The sequence below is a fragment of the Leptonotus elevatus genome, chromosome 10 (assembly GCF_054856555.1).
Source record: "Leptonotus elevatus isolate MCC_2025b chromosome 10, RoL_Lele_1.0, whole genome shotgun sequence".
Taxonomy (NCBI): domain Eukaryota; kingdom Metazoa; phylum Chordata; class Actinopteri; order Syngnathiformes; family Syngnathidae; genus Leptonotus; species Leptonotus elevatus.
The window spans coordinates 12,118,483-12,140,425 of record NC_141248.1 but is presented as its reverse complement, the minus strand read 5'-3'; the positions used below and the strand labels follow the sequence as shown (position 1 = coordinate 12,140,425).

At 39.1% G+C, this 21,943-nt stretch overlaps 2 protein-coding genes across 4 annotated transcripts; one reads left to right on the top strand and one right to left on the bottom strand.

The window, feature by feature from the left end:
- Window positions 1–3,104: 3,104 nt before the first annotated feature.
- LOC147167080 (uncharacterized) lies at window positions 3,105–9,206 on the top strand. 2 transcript variants are annotated; one of them, XM_086087588.1, is made up of 6 exons: window positions 3,105–3,204; window positions 5,309–5,380; window positions 6,756–6,887; window positions 6,959–7,167; window positions 7,251–7,462; window positions 8,218–9,206. In XM_086087588.1, exons 3-5 carry the CDS (start codon window positions 6,776–6,778, stop codon window positions 7,425–7,427), a joined length of 498 nt encoding a protein of 165 aa, XP_085943714.1. In that variant the 5' UTR covers window positions 3,105–3,204; window positions 5,309–5,380; window positions 6,756–6,775; the 3' UTR covers window positions 7,428–7,462; window positions 8,218–9,206. The 2 variants fall into 2 exon arrangements, with proteins under 2 accessions (XP_085943714.1, XP_085943713.1); XM_086087587.1 differs by lacking the exon at window positions 3,105–3,204 and having other exon boundaries at window positions 5,219–5,380.
- A 2,433-nt stretch (window positions 9,207–11,639) lies between these two features.
- On the bottom strand, window positions 11,640–20,644 carry nab2 (NGFI-A binding protein 2 (EGR1 binding protein 2)). 2 transcript variants are annotated; one of them, XM_086086007.1, is made up of 8 exons: window positions 20,455–20,644; window positions 20,276–20,335; window positions 17,401–18,306; window positions 17,184–17,317; window positions 16,006–16,057; window positions 15,792–15,900; window positions 15,512–15,700; window positions 11,640–11,936 (listed from the first exon to the last, which is right to left on the bottom strand). In XM_086086007.1, exons 3-8 carry the CDS (start codon window positions 18,298–18,300, stop codon window positions 11,839–11,841), a joined length of 1,482 nt encoding a protein of 493 aa, XP_085942133.1. In that variant the 5' UTR covers window positions 18,301–18,306; window positions 20,276–20,335; window positions 20,455–20,644; the 3' UTR covers window positions 11,640–11,838. The 2 variants fall into 2 exon arrangements, with proteins under 2 accessions (XP_085942133.1, XP_085942134.1); XM_086086008.1 differs by having other exon boundaries at window positions 17,401–18,210.
- Window positions 20,645–21,943: the final 1,299 nt, after the last annotated feature.

Below are 21,943 nucleotides of genomic sequence, written 5' to 3'. Positions count from 1 at the left end.
TTGTGAGGATGTTGCACCTGTCGTTTATTGATGGACTGAGCCGCAAATAACTTTGGGAAGCTGCTTTGTATTCTGTAGGGACATAGCTGGATTGAATTCTTCCTCTTTCATTCCCATCTCTGTCAAAACTACAATCAGGCGTGCATTTTTTTTTTTAATTGCTGAGATTCACCTTTAATTCCCATTGCATGTTGATGTTTGTACATATGTGGCCTCCGTTTTAAAGCGTGGGTGTGTTACTGAGTGTGGAAAGCCCTCTGTGAGTTTATTTATAGCCGGCCATTGTTGAGCCCATAGAAACGTCTGTAATTTGATCTGGCCTCTCTCACCGAGAGAGTCTGCTGATAAATGACTTGGCAGACGTCAGTGGCCATGCCATCCCTGTGATACGCGTACACCCCAAATCACCAGCTAAAGCTCTTTTGCTCCCCAATGTATTAACTTCTAAGTGAATTATCATTCTCAAGTGGAGGATCCTGAAGGTTGCTGGGGATCTGTTTGCACTATTAAATGGCTCGTGTTGTTGTGTCTTTGGTGTCAATTTGAGTTTGACAGCGATGCGCTTCTTTTTGCATATGCCATGATGATTGCCATCTTGAGGAGCAAGCCAAGCATTAAGTTTGAGGTTAACCTGTTGTAAACTTAAATCCAAATGGACAACAAACCTCACTTTCAGGCTGTGGAACCATGTCATTTATTCCAGGCCACCAGCAAGGTAATGTAAAAGAGATCATTAGGAAATAAGAAAATGTACAATATACAATGAAGCAAATACCGATGGCCAACTGTTGCAATAAAAATAATAATAATAATAATAATAATAATAATAAAATACTGACTGAAAATGTATATTGGGTCTTACTCATGGTAACTCTATGGTAACATTTTTTTGCAGTGAGAATTTTTAAAATTTCAAATTAGCAAGAATTAGCAAAACATTCCTTAATAATTTCATAATTATAATTCATAAATGTATCTCTCTCTCTCTCTCTCTCTCTCTCTGCCTCTATAGAATGGGATCCTGTTTATGCCAGTTAAAAAATAATTAGGGGATAATTCCCACATTTTGTCGTGTATTAGTTCACTATACCTTAACTCTCAATTTTAGCTTCCCATGGAGCGCAACGACATCCCCGTATTGCCCAAACTTTTTTTCAGTGTGGGTGAAAAGTAATATCTAATATATTATGACTTAGTAACTCATAATTAAATATTTGTAGCTCTTAATTAATAATTACATTGTTTAGATTTATTTATTGATTAATTTTTCTGTTTTTCTTGGTTGGGTGGAGTTTGGGGGTAGGCTTCCCTAACCCTCTGGCACTTATTGTTTATAGTTGCTTTGTATTTACACTAATTATCTTCCCCTGGTGGAAATTATATTTTTCACTTTAATATGTTGTAGGGATGCTCGATACCACTTTTTCAGAGTGAAACCAGTACAAGTACTCAACTTTTGAGTACTCAATGATACCGATGTTAAGTACCGGTACCACTAGTACATTTGATACGTATAATCTTCCCCAAAAAACAATGACAGAATTAAAAAATACAAACCAAAAAAACCTATATGCAGGGTATCCCAATTTTGCATTTTGCAAAAAAATATTAATATTTTTCTTTCTTTCTAATTTCTAGCTCCTGATTCTAAAACGGCCACAAAAGGGCAACCAATACTGGTATCGGCTCCCGTCGCGAGAACCGATACCTTGAAATAATGCCGAGTCCTGGTGCGATACCGATACGTGGTATCTAGTGGTGCAACGGATCACAAAAGTCACATTTCGGATCGGATCAAGGATTTGAGTCACGGATCGGATCGTTTTTCGGATCAGCAAAAAAATAAAAAAAACATAAATAGTAATTTGTCTTCATTTATTTTGTAAAGCGCTTTTTCCACTACATAAAAAAAAAAATCAATTCAAAATGTCTAATATAGCCGTGTAGGATTTAGTGTCTTCATTTATTTTGTAAAACGCTTTTCCCATTAAATAAAATAAATAAATAAACAAATCAATTCAAAATGTCTTATATAAGCTTATATAAGCTTTTAGGATTTAGGGACACTCTTTTAGTACTCACTGATACTGAGTACCAATAACTCAAGTAGTTGTAATATATAACATTTACCACAATGACAGAAAATTGTGAACAAAGACCTTTCTTTCTGATGCACATGATGAGGAAGATTTACTTAATATCACATTTTGTTTTTCTAAAGTATCAGTAGATGGTATTAGCAGAGTCCATGAATACCTATACTTTAAACTAAGGCTGGTATCGGCATCGATACTGATAGCTGGTATTGGTACTTGCTCCTCCCTATTATGTTGTATAAACTTTTCTGCTTAACTAACACAATAAAATTGTGTGGAACTGATAAACAAGAAAACATCAATTCAAATAAAACATTTCAATGTCTCTTATTTAAAATAATAACGTCACAGCTGCTTGGAAAGCACAGCGCGAGATACAAAGGATATCGTTTTCCGTGTGTGTTCATGTGCGCTTCTCACTATGTTGGAAACATCTCTCTGCTCAGCCAAAAAACATGAGAATGTTACAATTATAAAACGAGATTGACAGGACGGATTGTGTTGCACTGGCAGATGACAGTTCCTGGCCCAGAAGTTATTCGCAGCAAAGCCCCCCCCCCAACACTAATATACACATATGCACGCACACACACATGCACACTTCAGAGAGCCCCCCAACACAAGGATCAAGTGCAATGCAAGGGTGGCAAAGTCCATGTATGTGGAAGGAGAGGTTCAAGGTCAGGACTAACATGGTATTCAAACCAGCAAATACAATTTGTGGTAGGAGGGATAAGATAACGAAACACATGCATAAATAAATAAAAAACGGGCCACTTCTCTAAAATGGACGTAAAGCATCTTTAACCGATATGTGTTTCTACCACATTAGCATTTTAAAAGCAATACATTCTCTATCGTCTATCGTCTTCTCGAGCTGTGTTGGAAGGGACAACGTGTTAAACAAGTCCTTGGAAACAAGAGCAGCTGTTAAAAATAGCGGTGCAAATATTTTGTGTCAAAAGCCTTCATACGAGCAGCCATGTGAATTTGCATCATACATTCGCACCAGCATCTGTGCTCCTCTGTCTTATGTTACTCGGAGTTGTACGTGCGGAGTGTGCAACTCTTATTGCCCCACCGCTGTCAGACACGAGCGCATGATCCGGCAAGTACATCATTTAAAATACATAGTGTATATAGTGTCTATCTTCGTTTTTATTGCCACGTGTGGTATCTTGTACATGTTAGTAACCTGACGCACATGATGAGTGTTACAAATGTAATCAAAATATAATATGTTAAGAGTAGTATTATTAGAAAATGTCTGGCAAAGAGCAGGGACTTTCGAAATAAAACTTGAAGCTTGACTTGTTTGTCACATGATCGTCTACTTTAAGCGCGAGTAAACTACAATAAGTGTCAATATATTCACCATTTTCAAACATATTAGTTGGAATTGGCTAATTTTCCCAAAATGATCTCTCATGGCACATTTATTTGCCACAGCACTCTGGCTGATCATAAAACATTATAAAACTTATTAACTTTGAATGTGATCTATTAAAGCGTCTGTTCTGTTCCACCGCCATCCACACTGAAGCCATTTTGGAAAGATGTGATGAGAGAGTGAGGCTCCCCATGTTCCTTAAAAAGAGAGTTACATAAGTGAAGTGGACTGGCAAGTCCGGGGGGGATCACAAGGTGCTGGCTGGGTGGTGGTGGTGGTGGGCGGGGGGCACTCAAGTGGATTGATGTCAGAGTCTGCCACCCATCGGACTCCGTCGCATTAAACAGGGTTTATTTATAAACCAATATCAGACTCAAGCAGCACTTCCATCCTTTCGTCTTATTAAAGGACATGACACTGACTCGCATTCATGTACGGGACATGTGACCAGCCACACCTTAATCATGCAGTTTGACAAAGACAAATATGTTTGGAATTTTTTATTCATATTTGGGAAAAAAAACTTCCCATCGAAAATAATGACAAATAATTATATTGTTTGTCATAATAAGAAAACATTTTGTCCCCCCCCCCCCCCACACACACACACAAATAAATCTTGACATTTTGTTCTATGCAGCCCCACTAGTCTAAATATGCTATTAATGTTAATATTGCGTTAGTGGAATATGAGTTAAGCAGCAAAATCCAGCAGTTTTTATCAAGATCAGAAGGCGGCCATTTTGCCACTTGCTGTCGAGTGAAAATGACATCACAGTCGCTCAGATCTCAGGTAACAACCAATCACAGCTCAGCTTCAAAAAACATGTGAGCTGTGATTGGTTATTGCCTGAGCAACTGTGATGCCGTCTTCAGTTGACAGCAAGTGGCAAAATGGCCGCCCCCTGAGATGGATAAAAACGCCTGGATTTTGCCGCATAACTCATGTTCCACAAATGTATTATTAATCAGAATGTCATGTTTAGACTAGTGAGGTCACATGTAACATATTATTGTCAAGAAATGTTTAAGGTTGACTTCCTCGTTAACAAAATCTGCAAACTTTTTTTCTTTTTTAAAACTCTCTGTTATCTTCAGCCAGTCTGCATTGCAAATGACTGTCTTCTCATTTACCTTAAATAAATAATAATATAATTAAAAACAAATAGTCTAAATAAATAACTTAATTCATCTGCAGTCAGTTGTTATCTGCACGGTTTTTGTGGACAAGAAGTCAACACATTTAGAGTGTAACAGGGAAATGATGCACAGAGGTGCAAGAAAGCAGAACACAAACTGACTTCCGCATTTTTTTTTATCAGTAAACTGGAGGAGGCCAGTGCTAGTGAAGATTTACCTTAAATCTAAAACTATGAATTAACAAACAAATGATGAACAAATGATAGATGACACATTTTAATATGTGTTTTAAGGGTGAAATTTGAGTTTTCACATCTCAGGCGCTGAAAAGTGGCACAGTTAAATATAACTGGGACCTAACGAAAGAATGGCATTTGTTGGGCTTACTGTACGTACAGTATGCTGCAGTTCAAAATAAAAATCTGTTTTCCAAATCCTGACACTGACGCTATTCTGATGTTGTGTCACGCAACAACAGATCATTGCACTTCCTATGACGTTCTAAAAATATATTCCGTATGTTTATTTAACCGATCAGGTCCTCTTTCAACAAAATGCTTTTCACTTCCTTATTCTCCTTAGCCACTTCCCTTTGCTTTACATCTTCTAGTGTAGCGAGGCGCGGGAGAAAAAAAAGCAAAATGCCTAGTATTTATATAACAACTGTTTTTGGATCTTACAGGAAGTCTGTATAAGATGAAGATGGTTGTATAGAAGTGAATGCCTGGAGCTGCGACAGTTGATCGTGTGACAGGTCAGTAAGTGTTTAGTGTTTAGTGTTTACTGAGACACGCTCAGTGGATGCTACTATTGCATTTTACTACTCAAATATTTGACCTTCTCATGTAGCTAAAATTGCGGTTCTGGACAGATGACTATACTGTTGAAATCCCATAATTGCAAGAAGAGTGAATCAAGAATGATAGTCATGGTGTGTATACAGTATAGCAGCTGTGGGCAAGTGGGTAGCACATCTGCCTCACAGTTCCTAGATTGGAGGGTGAAATCTAGCTTCCTGCGTGGAGTTTGTATGTTCTCCCACATTCCTTAGGTTAACTGAGGACTTGTCAATAGGTGTGAATGTGTGTGGGAATGGTTGTTTATCTGTGTGCGCCCTGAGGTTGGCTGGCAACCGGTTTCAGCCTCTCGCCCCAAAATCAGATGGGATGGGCTCCAGCTCACTGGCGACTTTTGTGAGGACAAGCTGTACACAATATGTATGGGTGGATATTATCTTTGAATTTATGAACATCACATGATGTCCATTTCTGTCATATACTTAATATAAACTCATCCCAAATATTCAAATCCAATTTAATATTTATGTTTTACTCATTGTCCATGCTTCTCATTTGTTAATGATGTCTTATTCAAAAATAAGTGTTGTCAATAAAAGTACATTTAAAAAAAATCTGTTATGTTATGTTATGTTATGTTATGTTACGTTACGTTATGTTATATTATAGTAGTAGTATATATATATATATAACAAGGACCTAAGAGCTGAGCTAGGTTGGCGCTAGCTAGAATGAGGCTAGTACAACACATTGGGACTAGACTTATAATGGAAATAAAAAGACCAACAACAAAAAATATCCTTTGGCCAGGATACAGTGCGGGATCCTGGGCAATAAAGTAAGTTAATTTAAAGTAAAAAGTAAAACCTTTCCATGGGTTGATAGTTGATATGTTGTGTCAATGCGCCGGTGTACACTCTTATACGTTTGAATGAGATAAGTGAATATGGCTCTGTAACTGTATGAGGAAGATATTAGTGCACTCCATTTACCATTTAGCTAAAATTGTATTTTTCATTTGTTGGACTATGATGTTTTTTCTCGGGGGCGGGGGGGGGGGGGGGTAAGTGCAAGCTGAGTGATGAGTAATGAGGATAAGAGGTAGCTTATAGAAAATAAATGTAGGCTATAGATGGTGTTATGTTAATTGTACATTTAACATACATTAGCATCTTATTACATTTTTCCCATCGTGGAAGCTAATATAGCCTAGCAATTGAGAAACAAGCTCAGTATTTACAGTTTTTGTCACAGATTGCTACATGTAGCAATTTCTATTGACTGTGTTGACAAAACTCGATCCTCATTCAACTAAACCATATGTTTCTACAGCTGCAGACTAATGAAGTGAGATGGAGGCAGCATACAGGGAACTTTACCAGGAGTTTGTTCGCCTGAGATCTCTTTGCCTTAGACAGGCGGCCCTCTTGCACCGTCTCATGACAACCCTAGAGAAGGCGAAAGGTTCAACAAAACCATCCAAAAAATAAGTCTCACAATCCATCATGATGACTCAGTAAAAGTGTTGTCTGCAGATGCTCTTAATGGAGACTTGGCCGCCGAGCGTATCCGAGAAATCCAAGCGCATTTCCAGGGAAACCCAATAAGTGCGCACAACACTGCAGCACAGTCTGACGTGTATGCACTCCATCCAGATGAGAGCGCATCTCATCTCCTGGCTGAAGATATGTCCAAGCTCAGCATGAAGGCGCCTGATGGCGGGAGACACAAGGACTCAAGGAAGGTAAATCAATGCGATTGTCATTTCTTTGCACCAACACATTGCTTCATACCGTTACCTGTAAAAATGTGTTGCGTTTGCCTCAGATGTCTCTGTCAGACCGTCAGTACCTCGGCTTTGACCTCCCGAGTCTTCCAGGTAGATTGCTGATGTCTGATGTGGCGCTGCAGTCTCACGTGTGCGACTTCTGCCAGGCCGTCTTTCCGGGACACACAACCACCAGGGGGGAGTTCCTGCAACATCTTCACAACCACGTCACCTAGTTACCGCTGTCAAAGGCATGGCACGAAATACAAGGGTGGGTTTCCTCTATTGGCTACTATTGAATTTATAAATTTGTACAATTTGTTTGAATTTGTAATTTGTAAAGGCGTACTCAAACTGTTGCCTGAGGACATTAGATGTACTTTAAAGGGGAAGTCCTGCGATTGGCTGGCAACCAGTTCAGGGTGTACCAAGCCTACTGCCCAAAGCCAGCTGGGATAGGCTCTCGCGCCCCCCCTAAACAAAATAAACAAATTCTTGACAATAATATAGTATATGCAGCCCCACTAGTCTAAATACAGTATGTTGGTTAATATTGGGTTAGGGGAATATGAGTTAAGCAGCAAAATCCAGCAATTTTTATCAATATCAGAAGGCGGCCATTTTGTCACTTGCTGTCGAGTGAAAATGACATCATAGTTGCTCAGGTCTCAGGTAACAACCAATCTACAGCTCAGCTTCAGAAAACAGGTGAGCTGTAATTGGTTGTTGCCTGAGCCCTGAGCAATTGTGATGTCATCATCAGTCAACAGCAAATGGAAAAATGGCCGCCCCCTGAGATGGATAAAAACAGCTTGATTTTGCCGCATAACCCTTATTCCACAAATATAATATTAATCAGAATATCATGTTTAACTTTAGACTAGTGAGGTCACATATAACATTATTGTCAAGAAATGTTTAAGGTCGACTTCCCCTTTAAAAACAGATGTGTACTATTCTATTTTGGGTACAATTTTGTACTCTAACTACAGTCTCTCAAACTAACAAATTAACTCTTAATCGTAGCCCTTCAAAGGGATCTTCTTTCTCAAGATCAAGTCGACCCGCTTGACTGTGACCAACGTCGGCGAAAGCTTCCTCGTAGAATCTACGGACTTGATCACAAACACCAATCATACTGATCCGATGAGTTTCATGACATCCTCTCTCCTACACAGTTTTATGCGATTATCATGTTTTCACATACTGACGTTGCCAATGTACTAGTTTCCAAAGAAAAATTATAAAATCTTCTTGAAAGGAGTTATTCGGTTTTACAGAGTTATGATTTGCAACATCGAATGATGCTGTGAAAGGTTGTGTGCCATTTTGCTCTTTTGCGCTCAAGCTATCATTTTCAAATTCTTAACTGTCATACAAGTGTCAAGATGAGTTGACCACTGAATTAAAAAAAAAGAAGAAGTCAAAGTGTGAATCTGTGAGTCTTAACATGCCTGACAGACATGGACAGTTGGACACAATGGAGAGGGAACATGAAGGTGTTTTCAGAGTCATACTGTCGCCCACTGCTGTTTATAGATATTGCAACTGTTGGCAGGTGGTTAAAAACATCTTATCTGCATTAAACTTGGAGTTTTGTTCGTAGGCTTCTGTGGCCATTTTTATACTAGCTGTTAGCCGTTATTTTTCAGCGATCAAGTTGTATATGTATTTGCTAATAGTGGCAACAGGACCCTCTCCTATATTACAATTAGAAATGAAAATTTAATACAAATATTATATTGACCACATCATATATTTAAGCACCAAAGTCATTACATCAATTTTTTAATTTGAAAACAAATATATGACATTAGAAACTCTGTGAAATGTGAGCCTGAAGACAAACGTATTATTCTGTTGTATGAATGGCAACAGGTGAGATTAATTATGTTCCTGCTGCCATCTAGTGGTAGTGCATTTAATTATTATTCCTGTCACTATACATCACTTGCATAGATAGAGGAACAATGATACGTATTTTTGGGTTATTAGGTTATAAATAACTTTGAACCCAAAAAGTGGGATGGGATCCTTTCCTGCAGCACACCTGATGATCACTCATTGCAGTGGTTGGGAGTTCATTGCTGTGATGCATGCTTTGGCTTTATGTATCAGACTAAACAGAATTTCACAGCATATTTTCAGATTTAAATGTTACGTAAGTCTCAAACGGTAATGAGCCCCCATAGGTTATTGGAATGGCAACCCAATTAAAAAAAACAAAAACAAATGGTTACTGTGTGTGTTTGCAATCAAGCTCTCACTGGTCATCTGTAAGCTGCTCAGTGCTGTGTTGCTAAGGAGGGAACACCGAGGCTAAGAATAGCCTCCGAGAATGAAGGCGTTAATTAACACTGCTGACAGCTGATTGATGACACTGTATTCATCTGCCTTCATTCTCCATCTTTCCTTCATAATTACGGTAACGAATAATTGAAATGTGTGTGGATGTGAAGGCCTTGTATTAAAATACATTAAATCGGATTGATTAGCCGCATCAAAGTTAAGACTCAGGGCTTTATTTTCATGACCAGCGTAAGTCCTGCTAAGTCTGCGCAGAGGCAGGTTAGACCTGATGTTGGTAATTTCGCAGAAGAGTGCAGGCTGTCAGATTCGGGGGTTGTGCTGCTGTAGGAGTGATAGTACATAGTACGACCAGGTTTAATACTTCTCAAAAGGAATTCAAGCCACAACTCCACTTTTAGAAGTTTGCAAGACAATGCTAGCTTTATTTAAGACATTGTGATGCATCTACTGTAACTTTAAAACCATCATTATGCACTCAAATGCACAGTATAAAAAATGGATTGAAAATGTATTCACCTAATTTGTATGACAAATAAAAATGTAACATTTAAAATTGACTTTACAGTTACTAAATATATATGCTTCCAAGTAAGTTTCTTGCAAGGGTGTTTCCATGTAAGTGAGTCCTGGTGGCGTCATCGTGAGTCACGGCTCGCGGGGGAGCGTCATCACAACAAACAAGATGACAGCGGGTGTGTTGTTGGCTTCTCACACAACAGACAGAAGTTTGTGTGTATTACGATACAACACACCGCAGCCTCAGGCAATAAAATTACTTTTTTTTTATGTGCAACAAAATAAGTGATCTGTTGGCAAATTAATAACCGTCACTAATGCTCAAAACAAGCAGGTGGAACAAATGCACAGCCCAGAGTGTATGTGTCATTAAGCAAGATGTTGAAGTTTCAGAGCCAAACGTGCTACTGCAACATTTGACGTGTAAAATGGACCCGTTGAAAACGTATGCGTTGTTTTGAGTGCAAATTCAAAGGTGAAAGCAAAAGCAAAAAAATAAAATATATATATATTGAAAAAATAAAAATAAAATACAAAATTTACAAATTTACAAATAGAAAATTTGAAAAATTAAAAAATTTGAAAATTTTAAATGTTAAAATTGAAAAATTGGATTTTTTTTAAAATAAAATTCGTCTCTATTACATACTAGTGACACAAAACCCCTGTAATCATATATTGTTTAAACCCGTGTCACCTTTAGTCTTGATTCTACAAGTATTGATGTGCAAAGTTGTTCTGATGATGCATATTTGGCACAACACATAAAACAAATAGAAATCAAAGTGAAGTGCAGCCGAGCCAAACGTCTACAGCTCATCAAACCTGAATTCAGTCCAAAAAAGGCAAACTTATTTTTATTTTATTTTTTCTTCTAAAGAGCTCAGTATTGTTCATTCGGTAATGTCATCATCATTGCTCTTTTTTTCTTTTTCTTTTTTTTTTGTATGTGGGTGACTATGTGTATGTGCGTGCGTGCGTGCGTGCGTGCGAGTGTGTGTGTATTCGTTAGTTCACCAAAAACCTATTAAAAAAATCCCATACCGTTCACCTAAACCGAACACCGCCGTCAGGAGACCCGAGGAAGGACCAAAGAAAACAAAGGAAAGTGAAATCCAGCACTGACCAGACACCACCCACCGGGCCACCAACCAGAGTTCTTCACCAACCCCAGAAACATCTAAATTCCAACAAATCAGGGAGACCTCAAGAGACCAAAGGAGAGACTGAGGAAAGGAAGGAAGGACAAACAAAGGCAAACTTCTTAATGAGCTTAGAAAAGGAAAAAAATGCATCAGATATACAAAAATAAAGATGAAGACCTATTATAAAATAATACTACTTTCTGTATAACAACAAATGTTAACACTAAAACAATCAACATCATTGACTCATTTTCTTCAAGTGTTTCCTGAAAGTAATAACTAGCACACTGTTCTATACTGTAGATGCTTGAACATGTCAATAAGACTTTTTTTTTCTTTTCTTACAGTGTTCTACTAGTCATTAAGAAGGTGTTCATTCCCAAAGTTGTAGTGCCCCCTTGTGTGTTGGGGTGTTTCAAGTCAAGGCACTGCTAGCATGCAACGTTGCTTATAATAAATAAATAGATTGATTCAATATGCAGAATGAATGCTTTTAATAACAAAATATCCGATAACAGGTCCATACAGTTTCACTGCAGGCTGATAATGTCATCAAATGAAGTTGATGATGATAATGATGATGTTATCGCCACTGGATGCTCTTCACGCCCTGAGCCCGAGAGTCCTTTGTGGTATGGATTGGATTTTTTTAATATATACTTTTAAAACTTGTTTTTCACTTTGCTCTGTGATTGACACTGTCTTTGGTGACGTTCGGGCTGATGCTCCGGCACACTGTGATCGGACTCCTCTGCTGAACTTTATCGGCATGCTCTACGGAGACAGGAAATGGAGAGAATAAACACATCTTCCCCAGCATTTAAAGCTGTAGTATATAATTTTACCTTGAAATTTCAAATACTAGGTCGGGTATACAGCATTCTTGTTGAGTGAATAACATCCCTGTCATCCTTATGGTGACTCACAATTAACCTACTTCAGTGGTCTAAAATATATGTATATTTCATGTTGTTAGCATTAGCATTAGCATTGCTGCCGGTGTGTCTGTTGTGTGTGGCGCTTATAAAAATACAAAAATGATTAAATTGCAATTAAATAAAATGTTATGGTTTGTTAGTGTTTTGTTTCATTAGTTAGCTTCTTTAGATTCAAACCGTGGCGTTGTTGGTTTTATTCCCTTTAATTGCATGACAGACAAAATACTCAATGGTCTCAAAGTGAAAACGCAATATAAAATAAAAATTAAAAAGTCCCCCTTTTTTGAGCTATGTTAAGAAAAATGCTACATAAATTAAATTGATTATCATAAATGCTTAGCAATTGTCTATCAAAAATTCAATACCTTAATGTTTTTACATTAGTAGTTTTTTGTTGTTTTACTTGTGTGACAATAAAAGGGGAATTAAATAACTTTAAAAAAAACCAAACATATTTATTAAAACTGTCAGTATGACGAAAATGATCTTATAGTACAAGTAGTGCATGACAAATGATTGCCACCTCGTCAGTCACGCCTTCTGTCGCTGATTGGTTATTTTTCCTCAGGCGCGGCGGTTTCTTGCAAATCATATTAGAGGACTGATTTATTTTTATATAATTTTACTCATATACTGCTGTCAAGTGATACTGACAGGTTTCACAAATATGACTTGTTTGTTTGTTTTAAACATTTTACTTTATATCTATCATTTGTATATTTATTTTATTTTTTATATTTTATTCTTACTTAAAAACGTTTCTTACAAACATATTGAAAATTCTTTTATTTCAAGATTGTGAAATTGGGAGGTTGACAGTTTTGCTTCACTTTTATTCACTTTATCCCGCTGGCTATGCAAATTATATTTATGCTCTCATTTTATTTTCAGTGGCCCTAAAGGAAATCACACACAGTTATTCTCTCCTGCTGCTTTAATGGCTTGTTACTATCTGAGAATCACTAAGGACCAACATGCTGCAGGCAAACACTTCTCTAGTCCATAAATGGAAGTTTAAAGAATTACAGAAAAGTGAGATTTCTCTAATACACCCCTTGGGCTCTGATGTGATACAGTAGTCTATTTAATATGACTGGACGGCGTTAAAGGCTAAATATTAGTCACCGCCACGAAGTGATGTGTTTTAAAGACTTTGAATAATAGTTTGGGGAATTCAGCAAGAAACACCCCCACATGAAGTGAAGTCATCACGGTTCATAAATTGCGTGAAGAACATCTTGCCAGTTGAATAACAAAAAGATGTAGCCATAAAGTAAACAAATGAACAAATTTACTGGCGATATATACGGAAACACACTAACAAATGCATTATCCTGACTAGATCTATAAGAAATCTGTGAAACCACATTCAGAGGAAGTGAACTAAAGTTAGGCAAGTGAAAAGACAAGAAGTGAGGCAGATTGACGTCAGAGATGAAACGTATGTCACTTTTCTTTTTTTTATTGTTGTTATTTCCGCAGTCCTTTTGGTTGCGGGAGTAGAGAAATAAAAAAGACTGTGCCATTTCGCAGCCCACAGGTTTTATTTTGGTGCACTGTCGCTTGGTGAGTCAATGCAACGCCCCTCAATTACCTCCCACTCCATCGCCCCCACAGCCCATCCTTCCCGCCCCTCTGCCCACGCAGCCAACGCACTCTGACGTCAGTTGCCGCTGAGGTGGCGGCGTTGCTGCTGCTCCTGATGCTGTTGGTGGTGGTGGTGCTGGTGGGGGTCTTATGCTGTCGCCCACAGAGTACTTCCTATACCACCTCCCTCCCTCTTCGCTCCCTCCATCCACGCCCACTCATGTCTTGGCCGGAATCCTTTTTCTCGCTCTGCCTATCACAACTAACTTGTACACATCACTTCTTCCTCATAAGGCAATGTGATACTAGGAAGAGCCTGAACGCCTCTCATAGAATCACTCTAATTTCACTCTATAAATATATATTAGGGTTGTCCAATGCTACTTTTTTTCAGGCCGATACCATGAGTACAGATACATAACATGAAAAAAAAAGGAATAATGTCAAGCAATTAAAAAAAAAATTCTATATATCCCAATATAACATTTTTCCTTCAAGTTGCATGAAATTTATGGCAATTTCTTATTCTTATCATTTCTAATTGGCCGCCGATATCAGGTATCGATACTCGCCATTTAGGGATGTCCCAATCAAAATGTTTTCACCCTCGCCCAAGAGACTTTATTTTGAGTATCTGTTGATACTAAGTCCTGATCCAATACCTATATAATGCAATTTAATGAAGAAGAAAAATATCACATCCAAATAGTCTAAATTAACTTCTTTTTTTCCTTTTTTTATTATAAAGGTATGCCAAGAATATGCATTTTTTTAAGGCTGTAATCCAGTAGAAGTTAAGAAACAAAATATTATATTCTTGATTTATGAAATTATGAAGAAGTTTTTTTTCAACCAATAAATCAAATCACATGATCGGCCCAGCTGTTAAAACAGATTTGGTGTTGTTTAGTCTCTGGAATAATAAGACAAAATGTGTAAGCATCCATTCATACTGTATATTATCTACCATGGACTGTTGCCAGCCAATCGTAGGCCAAATATAGAGATTGAAACTATCATGCATGGTTTTGGAATATGGTGGAAAAATATAAACAAACAAACAAATAAATAAATAAATAATCCATACAAGGGTATGCAAACGCCACACAGGAAGGTTGCAAACCACTAGACCACTGTGCTGCTCCAACAAAATGCTAACAGCTAAAGTCATGTCGACTTACTAAATTAGCATAAGTTCACAACATAAACAACTATCATAGCTAAATTTCTAGGACCTAACCTAAACTCAAAACCATAAAAAAAAAAAACTTTAAAGGTCAGTATAGGAACATCACACATTATTATTGCGGCTAAACTTTTGCTGCTGTGATGCTGTCAATTAATAGCTTGGGTAAAAAGCTAATTTGTTGGAAATATTTGGGATGATAAGTGCAGAACTGGACAAACTATGTAACATTTGTGATGTGTCCAATGAGGAAATGTTTACCCTGCCTGCAGTAATCTTTCCACTGCTTATCCTCACTTGGGTCGCAGGTGAGCTGGAGCCAATCGCTGTTGACTTTGGGTAAGAGGTAGCAGGTGTGCTAACTACTAGCTCACTGCGCTGCGTGCAAAAGGCAAAGGCGGATAATGCTGGGCCTTCTGCAACAACTGTATTGCACTATTTTGTGGTGTTTTGTTTAAGTGATGCTAAAGATGGTCAATAAATATGCATACCATACAGGTTTTTTTTTTTGTCTAAGTATGGATATTTTTATTTTTTATTTTTTTACTTGCAAAGAGACGGGCAATCATTCCAAAATAATCGTTTATTCTGTTGGCAAAAATAAGCACATAATAATGAGTTAATATCTGAAAATTCACCTGTGGAGTGAGTTCCGTCTGACCCCAACTTGATCTTGGCGGCCCGATCATGTGACACCATGCGAGCCAATCGCAGCCCTTCGTCCATGAGCGTTTGTTGCATGAGATGGCGACTCCAGTTGGGCGGGTTGGAGCTGTCGGTGGCGGGGCACGGCGTTGGCGACTGGCTGCATTGTGAGCTCATCACGTCTGACAGGACAGACGGCAAGAGAATGCTGTTCAGAGTTTTAGAGGCAGGAAAACATCTGGAATGGACTGAATAGCATCTTTAAGTGTTTACCGTGTGACACGCTGTCCGGACTTTCTGCAGACAAGCTGTCATCATCGGCCCTCTGATACAAGGCCTCGTCTGCTCCGAGGAGTGACGACGTGCTCTCGGGCGCAGTCACCTGGAATTAAATACACATTTGCTTGTTAAGAGCCACTTCTTATTTCGGTCAATATCGAGATGTTATCATCACAAGCACTCCCATAAGAGGGCTTTGTCAACTCACTTCCAGTCTTGCTCTCTTCTGGGACGGCAAGCTGTTCTCTTCCGCGTTTGACCTGCAGGGAAATCACAATCAAAATTTCGACCTTTGCATTGCAGCTACTATCCAATTTCAATGTTCTACCTTTACAAAGATATTTTATTATCACTTTTTTTGTTGTTGCGGTTTTTCATTCATTGATTTCATCATTTCAGTGCATGTCCTCATTAGGAGTATATTCCTAATAGCACCACAAAAATAAAACATTCACATTTTGCAACAATTGACAATTCAGACTTGAGTCTAACATGCGTGTTTTTGGAATGTGGGAGGAGCCATAATGCCCGTAGAACATACAAACTCAAAATCCGAAAGCCTGAACCAAGATTTGAATGCAGACAATCTCAATTGTGAGGCAGATTAGATTACTTTTTTAGCTGTTTGGGTTATGATGGAAGGGCAGTAAAGTGGAATAGTGGAAAGAAGTATGTGTTACATGTTACTAGCTGGCAACCAGTCCAAACGCCCGGGTTAGGCTACCCTGACTAGCAACCCGGTTAAAGAAAAAGATAGATGAATGGACGTAGTTATGATGGATGGTTATGACCTATTCTCAACATGGTAGTACCCTGTTGACTAACAAATGAATAGACAAACACACAAACACAAATTCCTATTTTTTGTAAGAACAATTTGATCTCTCTTTAGTCTTGTGACCAAGGATGAAAAAAATGGTAGAGTCCTGCTATCTTTCATCATCTTTTGTAGGGATGAGCGAGTACCGATACCAGGAATTGGTCCTCACTACAAACTAGAAATGAGAAATTAGAAGAATTGAAAATTGCCATTATTTTCATGCAATTTTTATGAAAATGCCACATTGGAATGTATAGGTATCTCTTTAAAATGATCTGTCATTGGTTTTGGGGGGGAAATTGTATGTATCAAAAGGACTAGGGGTATCGTGACTACTCAAGAGTTGAGTACTCATACTGGTATTGGTCTGAAAAAAAAATGGTGTTGAAACATCCTAATGTAAGGTTAAGGTTAATATTGTTTTGGGACAAGATCATCATTATTTCAGTACATATACTTTTTGTGCCTTGGCTCAGTAAAGGTTGTGAAACACTGGTTTATTCATTCCTTGTTTGTTTTTTTGTTGCTGCTGCTGCGTCGCTGAAAGACAAACACGTTTGTCTTACCTTGCGTGCTTGAGAGTGGAGGTGTAGGCACATTTTCTCGCCACCTGCCGAGCCAAAGAGAAGAGCTCCACCCTCCTGAGTAAAAGGGCGTTGTCGCGCATACAGAACTGGGCAGCAGCCTCGTTGATGATTAACTGAGGAGAGAAGACGGATGGGAGTTGTGAGCCGTCGGGTGACACAAGGATATGAAACATCTGCGCTCTTTGGGCTGTTTTACCTCATGCTGTGTGAGTAGCTTGCCTTCTCTCCGCTTGGAGTCGAAGCGTCCGTAGATGAGGCTGTACTTGCGGATCTCCTCTTCCTTCTTCCCGTCCTGGGAGCCCATGTTGAAGATGTGGCCCACGGTCTTTGCGATCTTCTTGTTTATCCTCAGCAGACTCTTCACCTCCGTCGGGTCGGAGCGAGGCAGAGTCCTGAGGAGTCTCTCCACGCTTTCTGCCACGGCGCGGCTCGCCTCCCCGTCCAGTTGTCCTCCGGGCCAGGCTGACAGAGGGGCGGGGGCAGAGGATGAGCTTGGGGATGTGGAAGGACCGGGAGGACCTACGGGTGGGCTGGGCGGATCTTCTTCGATTCCTGGTGCGGAGGCTACAGTGCCGTTCCCGTCAGGCTCCGGGGTGAGCCAGTGTGGGTCCATGGGGGACAGTTTTTCCCGGTAGTGTGAGTCCGGTGGCTGGGGGGAAGCCTGCGAGCAGGGGCTCCGGGGGCTCCCGCTGTGCATGGGTGTAAGACACGCCCGATCCTCCCGCTCGCACGGCGACCCCGGCTGCCCGTTGCTCAGCGACTTCCTCGGTCCGCCCGCTGATCCGCTCGGACCCGTGCCGTCCACTTTAAACAGCGGGATCCCCCCGAGGGAGGGCAGGCTGGAAACGGGCTGGCTGAAAAGAGCCGGATTCGCCGCCCAGTCTCGGAGGGCCTTCTGCAGCCGACGCACATGCAGCGGCTTGGTAGCCATGCCGACCAGGGCCATGATCTCCAGGAACTCGTCCTCGGCCGCCTCGCAGAGCTGCTGCACGTCGTCGCCGCCCTGCTGGATGAAGGTTTCGTAGTAGGCCAGCAGGTTGGCTCTCTGCAGCACCCGATAGAGCTGCAGCTCCCCAAGTGTGCGTGGCAGAGACATGGCACGCTGCATGCAAAACGGGAACACAAAGGAGACGCACGGAGCTACCTATGAAAAGTTGGACATCTTCGTGATGAGACAGTGAAACATGTTGATGCGTACTTTTGAAGCTGGTTCATTCTATTGGAACCATTGAGCAGAAGTGGAAAAAGTAGTCACGCGCTGTACTTAAGTACTTTGGATGTTCAATACTACTTTTGTTTCAGACCCATACCAATAAAAGTACTCAACTCCTGAGTAGTCACTGATACCGATACCACTAGTACTTTTGATACTTTTTTTTTTAAACAATGACAGATCATTTTAAAGAAAGACTTATGTATCCCAACATAGCATTTTTGCTTAAAAATGCATGAAATTAATGACAATTTTCTATAATCTTTTTTTTCCATTTGTTCATGAAATCATATAGGACACACAATGAAATTAATTGTAATAAATAAATAAATACATAAAGTAAACCAGTGGCCAGAAAAAGTCAATCAAAAATATATTTAAAAAATGCTGATTGAGTACAAACCCAGCAGGGCTCTGAGATCTACAGACTTGGGGCCAACTAGTGGAACCCAAAGTTCAAAGTAAACAGGGTGAAGCTGCATTTAGCTGTTATGCTGCACATCAATGGAATAAGCCCAGAATGTAAATGCTTTTAAATCCAGGTTACAAACTTTGCTCTTTTTTTTTTTGCATACCTTTGATTAAGGTATTTTACACATTTTTAAATCATGTTTTTCCCCTTTTAATATTATTATAATTAATTTTAGTATTATTATTGTAAAATGTCCTTCTGTTACCTATTTTTGTTTTCTCTTCTTTACTTCTGAATGTTGTTAACTGCTGTGTTTGTTGATGCCTATAGGTATTGTTTTTCCTTGTGTAAAGCACATTGAGCTGCCTTGTGTATGAAATGTGCTATACAAATAAACTTGCCTTGCCTTGCCTTATGTTCCAGATCAAAAAACGGTATCGTGAGCAGTGGCAAGTACTGATACCTAAAAATAATGTCCGATACCAATACCTGGTATCGGGAGGTTGCACAAACTCTAAAGAGTACCCAAGTACAAAAGTACAAAATTATTTTTGCTGCCAGTTACATACAAATAACACTCATTTTTATAAGTTGACAGCACAATATGTTGTTTGCTGTTTCCAATGATCTAGCTAGCGTTGGTTTTTATGCTATAAAAAAAATCATAGCTTTGCTAAATTTGTGTCCTGAACAACAAAGTGTGAAATTAGCTAATGATGCCAAATGAAGTATTTCAGAAAGCCAGAAATCACTGTTTTTTAAGATGACACAAGAAACAGTGCAGTCTCCACCAATCATTCTTGTAGCTACAGCAAACAATACTCTTAAAAAGACCTGATGGGGAATATCTTGCTTCTCAGAAACTGTTGCCGTTAATGCTCCCTCGGCAGGGCTGGACCGGCCATCTGGTCATTTAGGGTAGATGCCCGGTGGGCCAGCGACTTTTGGAGCCGATTAGTTGTTATTTAATTATGTTCCCTTTTTATAGCCCAAGAGACCGGCCCGCAATTTAGAGGGAGCAGCCCATGAATCCATTTACAATAAAGACAGCAAACATCAACATCAGTGTCAGAGCTATGTGGTAGCTAGTGGTGCTCAGGAGTCGGGCCAAAATCCCAGGACCATTTTTTTTTGTGCCAGTCCAGCCCTGTCCCCTAGGAAATGTTCCTCCGCATCTCCACCTTACAAGATTCCAAGAGCTCAGTCAATCAAGACCTTAACATCGTCAAAGTAAGCCAATTTTGACAATAAAGAAGAAGAGGGAAAACAGATAAATGTTTTTGAAATGCATGCAGTATTATCACAAAGTAATGAGAAAAATAAATACTTAAGTAAAGTACTGGTACATGAAAAATCTACTTCAGTAGGGTTAAGTCTTTTTTTAATTTTTTTTTACTTTGACTGATTTTCAGTCAAGAAAGTGTTACCAACGCGCATTGCTCTTACCTTCTTCAGGTCAGGAAGCAGAGTGAGGCTGCTGAGAAGTGTCTCAAACAACAGATGTTTCTGTACATAGGGGGGGGGGGCATCTTCAATCATTGTATCGTTTAGTCAAAACAAGTATCAAATACATCCATGCGCCATTGAATATGTTGCAACCGAACACGTTGCAAAAATGCGCCTACCTTGAAGCAATCGCGTCAGATCGGCGTAGTAAATCCCCTCAGCCTACAGCGGCTCGTCTGAAATCACTGGCAGAAATCCTCCTCCGGCGCACCGTATTGGTCGCTGGCTGCCTCTCTTTCTCTCTGTGTGTCTGTGTGGGCTGGAGAATGACGGGGGCGGACTGCAACGCGCCATCTGACCGAAAAAGAGCCTTCCTCTCCCGGTAGAGAGGCGGCTTTCAAATTGGAGATGTGGGTGGTGGTGGTGGGGGGGGATCGGAATTAACCCTGTGCGTCTTCAAGATGTGTTCAGGAGCGGGACGACTTTAAGGGGGATTTCCAATGTTGACAGAGACCCCTTGAGTTAAATAAACAAATAAAGAAATATCACATGTCAATAAAAAATGTTTTTTAATTGTGCATGCTGCTTTCTTAGTTTGCAGGTCTTACACTCGTACAGTGCTCAACATGAGTAAACACCCATTCTGAAAAGTAAGCGTATTGTCCATATTTCTGAATTTTTATGAATTATTTTGCAATGCATTTTTAACAAATTAAAAATACCATATCTATCTATCTATCTATCTATCTATCTATCTATCTATCTATCTATCTATCTATCTATCTATCTATCTATCTATCTATCTATCTATCTATCTATCTATCTATCTATCTATCTATCTATCTATCTATCTATCTATCTATCTATCTATCTATCTATCTGTCCGTCCGTCCATCTATCTATCTATCTATCTATCTATCTATCTATCTATCTATCTATCTATCTATCTATCTATCTATCTATCTATCTATCTATCTATCTATCTATCTATCTATCTATCTATCTATCTATCTATCTATCTATCTATCTATCTATCTATCTATCTATCTATCCATCTGTCTATCTATCTATCTATCAATGCCAACGACTTCAACTGCTGTTGTACTCGTTTTTGCAACGTTAAATTAATTTGTTTCAAAGTTGACATTTTTACACGTTTGAATCTCAATAAACACCTTTTTACTCATTTTTTGACTGATTAACTTGTTTTTGTCCCTAAATTTTATGTTGTTATGTTTTATCCATCATTAACATATTTAGCTTTAAAATGCCCCTTTTAGGTTGCTCCAGTTAGTTTGATTGTACAACATTTTTTTTTAATTATTAGTATAATTTAATAAGCCACACTTTCTATTTTAAAACAACCGTTGATTTCCTTTTATCAGGTTTGCAAGATCTGCATTGTAAACGCCCAGGATTTCCTTTTTTCAAACTACTTTGTATTTTAGTTGGTCTAAAATGCCTGACCAGTTGAGAAGACTTGGTTTCTCATTAATATTTGATATATAATTAAGCTTTGCTCTGATTGGATGGCTCCTCACCTTGATTTGAATATGTAAAAGGGCTTTGCTTTGCTCTGATTGATAGTATGCCATGTCTCGACGTCTTGTTGCATTTCGCTGTCAGTTCTTCCTATCATCGTGAAGCAGAATTTGCCAAGCAATGGAT